The sequence below is a fragment of the Photinus pyralis genome, unplaced genomic scaffold, assembly GCF_008802855.1.
Source record: "Photinus pyralis isolate 1611_PpyrPB1 unplaced genomic scaffold, Ppyr1.3 Ppyr1.4_LG9, whole genome shotgun sequence".
Classification (NCBI taxonomy): Eukaryota; Metazoa; Arthropoda; class Insecta; order Coleoptera; family Lampyridae; genus Photinus; species Photinus pyralis.
The window spans coordinates 9,540,279-9,553,475 of NW_022170878.1; the positions used below are offsets into that span (position 1 = coordinate 9,540,279).

The window sequence follows — 13,197 nt, forward strand, 5'->3', positions numbered from 1 at the left end:
CGCATTGTTGATCAATATGTCGAGGTGTTTCCAATGCTCGATTGATTTTTTGAACGCACCTAAAGCATTTTGCTACACTTATCTAGGTTTGGCGAGTCTTGAATTAGAAATGCTATTGATTCCAACTTAACCTGAAGAACTGAAGAATAATTTATCTCTAACATCATTTAAGATCTTTTATTTTGGATAATCTTCGAAGAAAATCGAAAAAGAAGATCAAAAGTTTTTCTGAAGAATTTTTCAAGCACAATGGACATTCTCTGCAAAATCTTTTGACATTCTCTAGTAAGATGCCATAAATGTGGTGGAGCATTTTTGAGAAATATGCCTAAGTCACGTTTTTTATGGCCTTTCTTTAAATGGGCACAATTTTGTTCGATGTTGTTCCATCAACCCTCAAAAATTGGCACAAAATTAGGCTAGATACGATGATTTCCAAACGGTTATGATTTTCGATTCTTCAGGCTTGTACAAAGTTACCCATAAGAATAGAATCCCATTTTTGAGGATGTTTTTTTATTCTGAAGAACTAAATGAAACCTAACCTCTGACCAAAGGACGTGGACAGCTTCTGAGGGTTATGGTTGAGGATTAGAAGCAAGAAAAAAGAGGGTTTGGAAGGTACAACGTCCCACGCAACCCTCCCACTACCACAATGACTTACCTTCAACTTGATCCTTTTTGGAAACGTCGGCAGCTACGAAGATAACCTTTTCCGCTCCAAACTCCCTTTTAAGTAGCGCAGTAGATTCCTCTCCTCTAACCTCGTTAATATCCGCCAATGTCACGCCCTGATTAACCGCAATTAGCTCAAACTTATTATGAGCGGAGTTTTTTTACCTCAATTCCGTTGATAAGAAGTTCCTTAATACAAGCGAAGCCGATTCCTTGAGCGCCACCAGTGACCAAAGCGTATTTTCCCTTCAACATGGACATTTTGTCATATGCCAGGTACACTTAATCGTATGACACCGCGTCTTCAATTTGCACCGATCCTTGCCTAATCAAGCAATTATACATGTTTTTTTAAAATTTCAATCGTAATTAACTAATTAGGTCACTATGTGCCGATATGCTGTTTAAAGGTTATCAGTAGCCGAGCTATTGCGTCACACCATGGATTAGACTATTGAAACTGAACGATATTATAGTTGACAAGCATTATCAACCACACATTGTTGAAATGAGCACCAACAATTGGGCAACGACGTTTCACACAGAAATTGTTTACCTGAATTTGACACCCAAACTGTTGTCACTCGACCGCCTATTATTGTTATTATAATTTTTAAACTAATTCTGCTTTTACGACAATAAAAATCGCGCGGACTATATTTAATCGTTACCCGTCTTCTTCTTTTTTTTTGCGCTTCGCTATTTATATTAATGCCAAAGCGGAACCAACGAAATTTCTGCGACCAGCGTCCCCTTTAAACCAATAGTTCCGAATCTCTCGAAAAAGTAACTATACTTTGAGCTGCACGATAGATAGATAGTGTTTTCCCGAGAAATTTTGGAGCAGTCGATTTTTGGTTAAAAAGGAAGGTAATACACTGCCTTCTTTTGAAGCCGGAAAGAAAAATTGTCTGAGATCGACCGGGAAAAAACATTTTCTTATAGAGTTTGGCCCGTAGAATCCATAATTTCAAACAGTTCTAAGATTGGACTACTAGATCAAAAGTTACAGCCCTTTGAACTTTTTGTCAAAATTTGTTAGTCCATAACCCTTGATTGAGGGGCCTGATCGAAAAAGTACGGATCGTTTTGGATTCTACGCACCAAAATTAGTGAGAAAAAGTGTTTTCCCGAGAAATTTTGGAGCAGTCGATTTTTGGTAAAAAAGGAAGGTAATACACTGCCTTTTTTTGAGGCCGGAAAGAAAAATTGTCTGAGATCGACCGGGAAAAAACATTTTCTTATAGAGTTTGGCCCGTAGAATCCATAATTTCAAACAGTTCTAAGATTGGACTACTAGATCAAAAGTTACAGCCCTTTGAACTTTTTGTCGAAATTTGTAATTAGTCCATAACTTTTGATTGAGGGGCCTGATCGAAAAAGTACGAATCGTTTTGGATTCTANTCCCGAGAAATTTTGGAGCAGTCGATTTTTGGTAAAAAAGGAAGGTAATACACTGCCTTTTTTTGAGGCCGGAAAGAAAAATTGTCTGAGATCGACCGGGAAAAAAACATTTTCTTATAGAGTTTGGCGCGTAGAATCCATAATTTCAAACAGTTTCAAGATTGGACTACTAGATCAAAAGTTACAGCCCTTTGAACTTTTTCGAAATTTTAATTAGTCCATAACCTTTGATTGAGGAGCCTGATCGAAAAAGTACGAATCGTTTTGGATTCTACGCACCAAAATGAGTGAGAAAAAGTGTTTTCCCGAGAAATTTTGGAGCAGTCAATTTTTGGTAAAAAAGGAAGGTAATACACTGCCTTTTTTTGAGGCCGGAAAGAAAAATTGTCTGAGATCGACCGGGAAAAAACATTTTCTTATAGAGTTTGGCCCGTAGAATCCATACTTTCAAACACTTCTAAGATTGGATTACTAGATCAAAAGTTACAGCTCTTTGAACTTTTTGTCGCAATTTGTAATTAGTCTATAACTTTTGATTGAGGGTCCTGATCGAAAAAGTACGAATCGTTTTGGATTCTACGCACCAAAATTAGTGAGAAAAAGTGTTTTTCCGAGAAATTTTGGAGCAGTCGATTTTTGGTAAAAAAGGAAGGTAATACACTGCCTTTTTTTGAGGCCGGAAAGAAAAATTGTCTGAGATCGACCGGGAAAAAACATTTTCTTATAGAGTTTGGCCCGTAGAATCCATAATTTCAAACAGTTCTAAGATTGGATTACTAGATCAAAAGTTACAGCTCTTTGAACTTTTTGTCGCAATTTGTAATTAGTCCATAACTTTTGATTGAGGGGCCTGATCGAAAAAGTATGAATCGTTTTGGATTCTACGCACCAAAATTAGTGAGAAAAAGTGTTTTCCCGAGAAATTTTGGAGCAGTCGATTTTTGGTAAAAAAGGAAGGTAATACACTGCGTTCTTTTGAGGCCAGAAAGAAAAATTGTCTGAGATCGACCGGGAAAAAACATTTTCTTATAGAGTTTGGCCCGTAGAATCCATAATTTCAAACAGTTCTAAGATTGGACTACTAGATCAAAAGTTACAGCCCTTTGAACTTTTTGTCGAAATTTGTAATTAGTCCATAACTTTTGATTGAGGGGCCTGATCGAAAAAGTACGAATCGTTTTGGATTCTACGCACCAAAATTAGTGAGAAAAAGTGTTTTCCCGAGAAATTTTGGAGCAGTCGATTTTTGGTAAAAAAGGAAGGTAATACACTGCCTTTTTTTGAGGCCGGAAAGAAAAATTGTCTGAGATCGACCGGGAAAAAACATTTTCTTATAGAGTTTGGCCCGTAGAATCCATAATTTCAAACAGTTCCAAGATTGGACTACTAGATCAAAAGTTACAGCCCTTTGAACTTTTTGTCGAAATTTGTAATTAGTCCATAACTTTTGATTGAGGGGCCTGATCGAAAAAGTACGAATCGTTTTGGATTCTACGCACCAAAATTAGTGAGAAAAAGTGTTTTCCCGAGAAATTTTGGAGCAGTCGATTTTTGGTAAAAAAGGAAGGTAATACACTGCCTTTTTTTGAGACCGGAAAGAAAAATTGTCTGAGATCGACCGGGAAAAAACATTTTCTTATAGAGTTTGGCCCGTAGAATCCATAATTTCAAACAGTTCTAAGATTGGACTACTAGATCAAAAGTTACAGCCCTTTGAACTTTTTCTCAACATTTGTTAGTCCATAACTTTTGATTGAGGGGCCTGATCGAAAAAGTATGAATCGTTTTGGATTCTACGCACCAAAATTAGTTAGAAAAAGTGTTTTTCCGAGAAATTTTGGAGCAGTCGATTTTTGGTAAAAAAGGAAGGTAATACACTGCCTTTTTTTGAGGCCGGAAAGAAAAATTGTCTGAGATCGACCGGGAAAAAACATTTTCTTATAGAGTTTGGCCCGTAGAATACTAGTAGGTGAAATAACAACTTATTTCTATTATCTCCCTTGGTCTATGATATCATACAAAATATACAAGACGCGTTGTTAATCTCTTATGGAAAAATCCACTTGAGAAACCTCGTTCCCCACGATGGTCCACACGCTTCCACTAGTTCCCTCAATCATCAATCTCACCAGATGTTTCGCGCACTCCTCCGATCTGCACACGATTGTCTTTTCAAAACGTCCATTCAGGGGCGTGCAAATACTTACGATTGGCTCTTCAGCCAATCCCGATCGTCATTGTAACTCGTTTGGGAATGCGGAACCAAACTTTTGAGCGCCTCCAAGCCTCCCGCGTTCCGCGCGAAATCGGTGATTGTCAGTCCGGGGCAGACGGTGACGACTCGTACGCCGTTATGATCGTGGTAGATGGAATCGCCCAAACATCGACCCAGCATTACTATAAAGGACTTGGTGGACGAATACACTGGAGTGATGGCGTACGGATGGACCGCAACTATTGAGGCCACGTTCACAATGACTCCTCCTCTGCCATTTCGCTTGGTGCTCAAATACTGAAATGCCGTCAAAGAGCACTGAAGAGTTCCTCCCTAAAGGCGTAGATGGTAATCTGTACTGGAAATACCTAACTTACGCAGTTTGTCAATAGCGCCTTTTGCCAATGTTGCTCGGCGATGACCCCAGCGTTGTTGATCACTATGTCCAAGTGCTTCCAGTGATTGAAAGACTTTTCGAAAGCGTCTGAAATTGGATGGCGTGTAAAATGGCAATGGATAAGGGTTTACCTTCGACTTGATCTTCTTTTGAAACATCGCCTTCGATAAAGATGACCCTTTCTGTTCCGAATTCTTCTTTGAGCAAGGCCGTGGATTCGTTGCCTTTCGAAACGTTCACATCCACCAACGTGACGCCCTAGACGGAAGCGGTTACGGTTGAGCCTCGATCTCGATGGCTCACCTGAATTCCATTGTTAAGGAGTTCTTTGATGCAAGCGAAACCAATGCCTTGAGAGCCGCCAGTCACCAAAGCAAATTTACCATTTAGCCGCGACATTTTGAGCGTGGAGTAATTACTTGTTATTCGGTTATTGGCGGCGACGTGCCCTTCTCGAGTTATCTCGTACGATAAGGATATCGGGAGTAGGAAGTTTCCAACTGATTGGTTCATAAATGTACAAGTTCTTCAGTGGGGACCAGACTACTGGCTGCAATTTCCCCAATGTTGGACAACCCTCAAGGAGCATATCTTCACCGACCCTCTAAATCTCCATCAGCATCCTCTCAACTCGTCTTCATCCGGGGGGATAGCGTAGGATATTACTAAAATATGGTAAATAAAGGTCTGCAAAAAGTGTTTAGAGGACATAGTGGGATAAGTCCGCCGCACGGTGAGGGTAGGCAACACACTACGCGCGTCTGGGTGGAAGGTTGCGTACAGATAGCATACGCCTAGATCCCTTATTTTTAGTAAGTTGGGAGAATCTCATACGGAAGAGACTGAGGGGGGCGAACGCTTCCCAGCTGCTGAGACTGAGAAGCCCCTAACTCAGTCAAGGATGACTCTAGAGGGTAAAAAGAGGAAATAAGCAAAAGAGTTCGAGGTGTTTAAAAGGAGCAAAGAAGTTATAAGATCACCGGAACAAAGGAAAGTGGAGGCAGACAGAAAAGGGAGAGAGCGAGAACGGAATTGAAAGATGGGAAAGGAGCAAATTGATAGGAGGGGAGGAAATGCAGAGAAGGGAAAAGCAATGGAATGAAGAAAAAGAAGAACTGATGGAAAAGATAGCAAAACTAGAATAAGAGGATAAAAGATAAGGAACAAAAAAGGTGTTCATATAAGCAGAAAGAAAGGCACAGAGAGAAATTGCAGAGACTGCGGAGAGGGAAAGAGGAAAGGAAATTAAAATTAACAAATGATGAACAACACAGATGAAGTACCAAAAAAAAACGAATTAGTGAGAACAGAGACGTAGAGAAAGAGAAAAATTAACAGTAAAAGAGAGTGGAAGGGGAGGAATGGGGAGGCGAGAGACAGAAACGAACAACAAAAGAAAGGAACAAAATAAAACAAAAATGGAGAGAGTTTGTAAGGGGATATGATTGAACCATGGATAGAAGGAAATAACTGGAGGGGAATAAAGAACAGGATATTTAGTGAGTACATGTCGAAGAACCAATTTGCGAAGGAGGATAATATAAAGAGAAGCGTAAAAGGAAGCATTAACAGCAGTAAGAAGGGATATGGGAATCGAGGGAGGAAATGAATGAGGAGGAAGGCATACAGGAAGTGGAGGGGAAGAGAACAGAGAACGAATTAAAGATGTATCACATACAATAGAAAGTATGGTAAATGAAAAAGAGGAGAGGATGATATTGGGAGACAGGAGTAAATTCCAGAACAAGGAATAAAGAAAAACGAGTAGAGTTGGGAAGAGGAACACAAGATAGATAATCAAGAGATAAAGAGGGAGAGGCTCTACTGGAATTATCAGGAAAAGGGAGGTCGGTAATTGAAAAAGGTACTGGAAGAGGAAGAAGAGTAGAAACGGATCACCAACTGATAGCCACTGGTTTACGAGGGAAGATGCAAAGACGGAGGGGGATGCAGTTATGGACAAGTGACACTGTTGAGTCGTAGACTATAAGAACAACCCCCCTTCTGGGCATACAGAGGAGGAGTGGGAAAATTTGGAGGCAATAACGTGGTAATAAGTAAATGAAGGGGAAGGAAGAAATAATAGAAAGAGAGTGTGAGAGAGAAACAAATATATAATGATAATGGAGAAAGAAAACAAGAAAAGGGGGGGGGGATTTAGAGAACAGAAAAAAGTACAAAATAAAATTTAAACGAGAAACAGAGGAAAAACAGATGAGGAATATAAATAGATGACTGAAAGCAGCACTTTATTAAGGTACTACAGCGAAAGCAAGAGAAAGGGGACGTGTTAGAGGAGGTGGGAAGGAGACGAGATTTCAAAAGAAGAGCTTGAGCACTGAAGAAAGGGAAAGCGGCAGTGAGGGAAGCAACATGAAAAGGATGTTAAAGAAAGCAACGGACGAATATGCACTACAGAAATTGGTGGACAAAGAATTGGAAAAAAATGGCGGAACGGTGATCGCATTTGTCATAGATTTAAAGGCGGAGTGGAAAGGAAAATAGACAGTAAGGTAAAGGAATTTTTTAGTGTAGACTTTTTTATTTATATTAGGCCATCAGGGGAACCAACGCAATTTTGGAGAGTGGCGTCCGTTTTTAACAAATAGCCCGTGGGCATCTTTTGTTTATAATGCAATTTTCGTCTCGGATACACGGAACCGCTACGTGAATAAGGTACGCTGCTATGGTAACAATGCACGCATTTTAGATGCGAATACAACAATTGCGTAACAGAATATAGATGGACGGCTGGAAGAGGTTTATGGAAAAATCAGGCTTGGAAGTAATTAAAATGTGACGGAAGCAGAAAGAAAACAGGGAAATGAGTATGAAAGGAAGAGTGGGGGAACAAACGCGAAGGAAAACAATTGGGTAAAAGGTAAGTGCATAAGTTCTTCGTAAACTGGGGGTATTTCGCACCCCCAGACCACCGCTGCTGCGTTCTCTTTTAAAATTCAGGGCTAAGGATTAAACGTTTTAGGGAAGAATGTAGATACGAGGGGCTGGGAGTATGGAATACCCCCGGTAATGAAAGATTTAATTTTCATTTGTTTGCAAAAGTTTTTTATATACGGGGGGGGGGGGAGTATCCCATACTCCACCAGCCCCCCCCACCCCCCTACGTTCCCATCAAAACTCAGACTTAATGAAAAAGGTGCTGTAAGTACGTAGGGCCGTAAACGTTATACCTCCCGACAATTAAAGATTTAATGTTCGTTTCTTTGTCTCTATCAAAAGATGTTTATGGGGAGTGGGGGGATTCCATACCCCGGGGTCTGGAGGGGGGAGGTTGTTTAAGCAAAGCCTGATTTGCAAAATTAGCGAAAATAGCGCGAAAGGTCTACTTTCTAGTAACTCTTGGCTCTTCGAGCCCAGAAATTAATATGACCAAGACTGCTAAAATAAGAACTCAGCCAAACATTTACAGGACAAAATAAAAAAAGTGGAAAGGAACATAGACAGTAAGGTAAAGGAGTTTTTTAGTGTAGACTTTTCTATTTATATTACGCCATCAGGGGAACCAACGCAATTTTGGAGAGTGGCGTCCCTTTTTAACAAATAGCCGGTGGGCATCTTTTGTTTATAATGCAATTTTCGTCTCGGCTACACGGAACCGCTATGTGAATAAGGTAACAATGTACGCATTTTAGATGCGAATACACAAATTGCGTAACAGAGTATAGATGGACGCCTGGAAAAGGTTTATGGAAAAATCACGTTTGGAAAAAATTAAAATGTGACAGACGCAGAAAGACAACAGGGAAATGAGTATGAAAGGAAGAGTGGTGAAACGCGTAGGAAAACATTTGGTAAAAGGTAGGTGCATAAGTTCTTCGTAAACTGGGGGTATTTCGCACCCCCCAGACCCCCGGTGCTGCGTTCTCTCTTAAAATTCAGGGCCGTAAACGTTATACCTCCCGACCATGAAAGATTTAATGTTCGTTTCTTTGTCTCTATCAAAAGGTGTTTATGGGGAGCGGGGGGATGCCATACCCCGGGGTCTGGAGGGAGGAGTTTGTTTAAACAAAGCCTGATTTGCAAGATTAACGAAAATAGCGCGAAAGGTCTCTTTCCTAGAGCCCAAAAATTAGCTACTTTCTAGTAACTTCTGGCCATTAGAGCCCAAAAATTAATATGACCAACATCACTCAAATATATTAAGAACGGAGTCTATGCCTAATGTCTGGGTTTTAAATATCCTGGGAGTAAATTGCCTGGGTGCAAATTACCAGTAAGCCAATTATTCTGCTGCAATTGTTCTGGGAATAAATTTGTAGGGTGCAAATTATTCGGGCGCTAATTTTTTTGGGTGTCAAGTTTCCGAAAGCGAAATGTACAGGGCTCAAAGAGTGAGGGTGCGAATTAATCCGTTGCGATTTATCCGAGAGCAAATTTTAGGGTGTGAGATATTTGGGAGCAAATTTTGCGGTAGCGAAAAAACGCTTAACTCGTTGGCGTTTTCTTAAAGTTAACGTGAAGGAAACGTAAAATAGATTGATGGAAATCCTGTCCTATTTATGAGCCCTTATGCTGTCCGCAAGTCCGACCGTGGTGTCGCTCATTGTGGGAGGAAAAGTATAGCCAGAGAGAAAAGCACTATGGTTTATTTTGGTAATTCTTTCTTTAGAAGAACTTCACGTCAGCTTCACGTCAACTACGAATAAAGCATACACTGCTGATCCATGCTTGAAAAATCAATTTGGTTAACCTTGTTGCCGGCGATAGCCCACACCGTACCGCTGGCCGCCTGATCCAAAACCGTCATCAGCAGTTTGGCGAACTCTTGCGGCCTAAAAACATTGCCTTCTTTAGTCGCTCCCGGAAAATTGCGAACACCTACGACTGAGATTTCATCCCATTTAAAGTCTCCACATGAACCGCTTGGGTGTTCGGGTGCAAACCTGAACTGGCCACCAGACTTGCTGAAGAGAGCATCAGCTCGGTGGTCGTCTTGCCAGGACATACCGTAATGACCTTGACGCCATTGTGATCGTAGTACATTGGAGCTCCCAGACTACGACCCAACATGATGGTAAAGGCTTTGGTGGACGAGTACACCGGCATGGCCATGTTTGGTGATATCCCACGAATCGAGGCCACGTTCACAATGGTCCCCCCTCTGCCGTTTTGCTTGGTGCTCATATACTGAAATCCAGTCAGCGTCCCTTGAAGCGCACCTCCCTGCAAAAGCCACGTAGTCTAGCAAAGACGCAAACCTAACACATACGCAGTTGGTCAAGAGTGCCGGCTCCCAATTCTGTTCAGACACCATTCCCGCATCGTTGATCACCAGGTCGAGGTGCCCCCAATGCTCGACCGATTCTCTGAAAGCATCTAAAATAAATCGCACCTAGTGCTGAACAGCAGTGACAAATCCCAACCTCTCACTTCGGCCTTCTTCGAAACGTCGGCTTCGAGGAAAAGTACCTTGAGCGGCCCGAATTCACTTTGGAGCAGTGCCGTTGACTCTTTTCCCTTTTTCACGTTAATATCCACCAAGCTTACACCCTTTTAACAAACGTAGTTGATTCGTGCGACCCAAACTAGGACCACTCACCTCAATCCCGTTGAGGAGAAGCTCCCTTACGCAGGCGAAGCCGATTCCTCGTGCACCACCAGTAACTAAAGCGTACTTTTCTTTCAGCGACATTTTGTATTGATAACAGGATTTCTATTGATTTCTGTTGTTATCATTTGGTTTATCTAGGCACTTGTAGATAGCGAAATTATTAAAAATATTTCGGGCCATCAGACGAACTTGACGATAGGAGAACCGTGGGGAAATAAATCAGGATTAATGTAATCATTAATTAATTAATTAACGAGATGGCAAAATGCATTTAGACGTTTTCTATTTTCAATTATAGCATTACAAAAATAATGCGCCGTCTTAAAATAACCAACACCTGCGTTAAATTTCGGCAATCCGTATCTTGAAACTAATTAGCGATTAAAAAAACTTCTTATCTACGACCGGAGAAAAACAAGAGATAAATTTGTACTTCTTAATAATTTCCAGATGTTTAAATCGAGTGTTAAAACAAACCTAGATGGAGTCAAGATCTACTGGGGCAAGTCAGAGCTCTACTCTGCCTAGGTTTGTTCCGCACTCGCACTCGGATCGCTCGGCACTATTTTAAAATAATCACTTGCATCTTGTTCGGCATTAAAATCGGATTGTTATTAAAGTAAAATGATAGTGTTAAAACCAGTGCAGAGCTAGCCGAAGACGAGTTCGGCACAAACCTAGACAGAGTAAAGGTCTGGTTGGATTTTGTAGTAGTGTGGAAAGTTCTTTACTGGCCTTTAAGTTCTTTGACAGTTTTTAAAAACATTAAAGAATCCTTTAAGAAATTATAGACATCAAAAGCAAACAAATTCTTATTTTTAGCTGGTAAATACGCCCTTAAAATTTGTTTACTCAATTTTTTTATTATTATTTTTTATTGCCTTTATTTTAGAGTGGGCGGAGTGTTAGCAATTTGCTACTCTTCCCACTCAACCCACTATACAATCACAAACTTACTGCCTTACCTGGGATTTGAACACAGGACCCTTGTAGCCAAAGTTAGAGCTACTAATCTGAGCTACGCAGGTCTATTTGAATCACCCTGTATATGCAGGGTGTAACTTTGCAGTATACAGTATCCGATATATCTTCGGTAGCACAAGATAAACATTTCAAAATGAAATGAAAGGCGAGAATGAAAAAAAACCATCGAGGTTATAGAATGCGTGAATAAAAAAAAACCAGAAAACCAACAGAACAAACAAAATGAATGATAGCAGAAATCGAAGGGAATTAGGACGATAATGAAAAGAAAGAAAGTGGGAAGAGGGAAAATTGAAGTGAAGAGTACAGAAAGAAATCACAGAGACGTGGCGAAAACAGAAAGGGAAGTATCAAAGAAAAAGAATTACTGAACAGCGTAGGAAAGTGGGGGGTTTGGAGAATAGAAACGAGCAAGAAGAGTGGGAGAGGGGAAGGAAGTGAGGTTAGGTTAGAGTGCTAGATAGGTTAGCTCAAGAATCTTGTATCAGGAGAATATAATGTGCGAGGAGATTGAATTTTAGGATAAAATATTAGTGAGGTTAAGTTAGTGCTAGTTAGGTTAGCTCAAAAATCTTGTATCAGGAGAATATAATGTGCGAGGAGATTGAATTTTAGGATAAAATATTAGTGAGGTTAAGTTAGTGCTAGTTAGGTTAGCTCAAAATTCTTGTATCAGGAGAATATAATGTGCGAGGAGATTGAATTTTAGGATAAAATAGTGAGGTTTAGTGAGGTTAGATTAGAGTGCTAGTTAGGTTAGGTCAAAAATCTTGTATCAGGAGAATATAACGTGCGAGGAGATTGAATTTTAGGATACAGTATTAGTGAGGTTAGGTTAGAGTGCTAGTTAGGTTAGGTCAAAAATCATGTATCAGGAGAATATAATGTGCGAGGAGTTTGAATTTTAGGATAAAATATTAGTGAGGTTAGGTTAGAGTGCTAGTTAGGTTAGCTCAAGAATCTTGTATCAGGAGAATATAATGTGCGAGGAGATTGAATTTTAGGATAAATAATATTAGTGAGGTTAGGTTAGAGTGCTAGTTAGGTTAGCTCAAAAATCTTGTAACAGGAGAATATAACGTGCGAGGAGATTGAATTTTAGGATAAAATATTAGTGAGGTTAGGTTAGAGTGCTAGTTAGGTTAGCTCAAAAGTCTTGTATCAGGAGAGTATAATGTGCGAGGAGTTTGAATTTTAGGATAAAATATTAGTGAGGTTAAGTTAGAGTGCTAGTTAGGTTAGCTCAAAAATCTTGTAACAGGAGAATATAATGTGCGAGTAGATTGAATTTTAGGATAAAATAGTGAGGTTAGGTTAGAGTGCTAGTTAGGTTAGCTCAAAAATCTTGTATCAGGAGAATATAATGTGTGAGGAGATTGAATTTTAGGATAAAATATTAGTGAGGTTAAGTTAGTTAGGTTAGCTCAAAAATCTTGTATCAGGAGAATATAATGTGCTAGGAGATTGAATTTTAGGATAAAATATTAGTGAGGTTAAGTTAGTGCTAGTTAGGTTAGCTCAAAATTCTTGTATCAGGAGAGTATAATGTGCGAGGAGATTGAATTTTAGGATAAAATAGTGAGGTTAGGTTAGAGTGCTAGTTAGGTTAGCTCAAGAATCTTGTATCAGGAGAATATAATGTGCGAGGAGATTGAATTTTAGGATAAAATATTAGTGAGGTTAGGTTAGAGTGCTAGTTAGGTTAGCTCAAAAATCTTGTATCAGGAGAATATAATGTGCGAGGAGATTGAATTTTAGGATAAAATATTAGTGAGGTTAGGTTAGAGTGCTAGTTAGGTTAGCTCAAAAATCTTGTATCAGGAGAATATAATGTGCGAGGAGATTGAATTTTAGGATAAAATATTAGTGAGGTTAGGTTAGAGTGCTAGTTAGGTTAGCTCAAGAATCTTGTATCAGGAGAATATAATGTGCGAGGAGATTGAATTTTA

At 39.8% G+C, this 13,197-nt stretch overlaps 3 protein-coding genes across 4 annotated transcripts; all 3 read right to left on the reverse strand.

Moving 5' to 3' along the window:
• Positions 1–993, reverse strand: LOC116181339 (diacetyl reductase [(S)-acetoin forming]-like; the record flags this gene model as incomplete). The annotated part of the gene is given in 3 exon segments (XM_031501667.1): positions 1–139; positions 665–791; positions 841–993. Coding segments are annotated over 3 exon segments (303 nt in total). The 5' UTR covers positions 937–993.
• A 3,003-nt stretch (positions 994–3,996) lies between these two features.
• Positions 3,997–5,216, reverse strand: LOC116181338 (15-hydroxyprostaglandin dehydrogenase [NAD(+)]-like). Of its 2 annotated transcripts, none has more exons than XM_031501666.1 (5): positions 4,996–5,216; positions 4,824–4,950; positions 4,673–4,779; positions 4,288–4,592; positions 3,997–4,234 (listed from the first exon to the last, which is right to left on the reverse strand). In XM_031501666.1, the coding sequence occupies exons 1-5, from the start codon at positions 5,203–5,205 to the stop codon at positions 4,120–4,122; spliced, it is 864 nt and encodes a 287-aa protein (XP_031357526.1). In that variant the 5' UTR covers positions 5,206–5,216; the 3' UTR covers positions 3,997–4,119. The 2 variants fall into 2 exon arrangements, with proteins under 2 accessions (XP_031357526.1, XP_031357525.1); XM_031501665.1 differs by having other exon boundaries at positions 4,288–4,628.
• A 4,065-nt stretch (positions 5,217–9,281) lies between these two features.
• Positions 9,282–10,359, reverse strand: LOC116181169 (15-hydroxyprostaglandin dehydrogenase [NAD(+)]-like). The gene is made up of 5 exons (XM_031501446.1): positions 10,253–10,359; positions 10,077–10,203; positions 9,923–10,029; positions 9,536–9,876; positions 9,282–9,485 (listed from the first exon to the last, which is right to left on the reverse strand). The coding sequence occupies exons 1-5, from the start codon at positions 10,343–10,345 to the stop codon at positions 9,350–9,352; spliced, it is 804 nt and encodes a 267-aa protein (XP_031357306.1). The 5' UTR covers positions 10,346–10,359; the 3' UTR covers positions 9,282–9,349.
• Between the last annotated feature and the right edge of the window lie 2,838 nt (positions 10,360–13,197).

Bases quoted from the DNA above. Each gene is read 5' to 3' on its own strand.
- LOC116181338 (XM_031501665.1), bottom strand. From the start codon at position 5,205: ATGAACCAATCAGTTGGAAACTTCCTACTCCCGATATCCTTATCGTAC. The intron at 4,951-4,995 runs GTGAGCCATCGA...GCTTCCGTCTAG, and splicing joins TCCTTAACAATGGAATTCAG to GGCGTCACGTTGGTGGATGT. The intron at 4,780-4,823 runs GTAAACCCTTAT...ATCCAATTTCAG, and splicing joins AAAAGAAGATCAAGTCGAAG to ACGCTTTCGAAAAGTCTTTC.
- LOC116181169 (XM_031501446.1), bottom strand. From the start codon at position 10,345: ATGTCGCTGAAAGAAAAGTACGCTTTAGTTACTGGTGGTGCACGAGGA. The intron at 10,030-10,076 runs GTTGGGATTTGT...GATTTATTTTAG, and splicing joins GAAGAAGGCCGAAGTGAGAG to ATGCTTTCAGAGAATCGGTC. The intron at 9,486-9,535 runs GTAGGTGTTCGC...CAATGTTTTTAG, and splicing joins AATGGGATGAAATCTCAGTC to GCCGCAAGAGTTCGCCAAAC.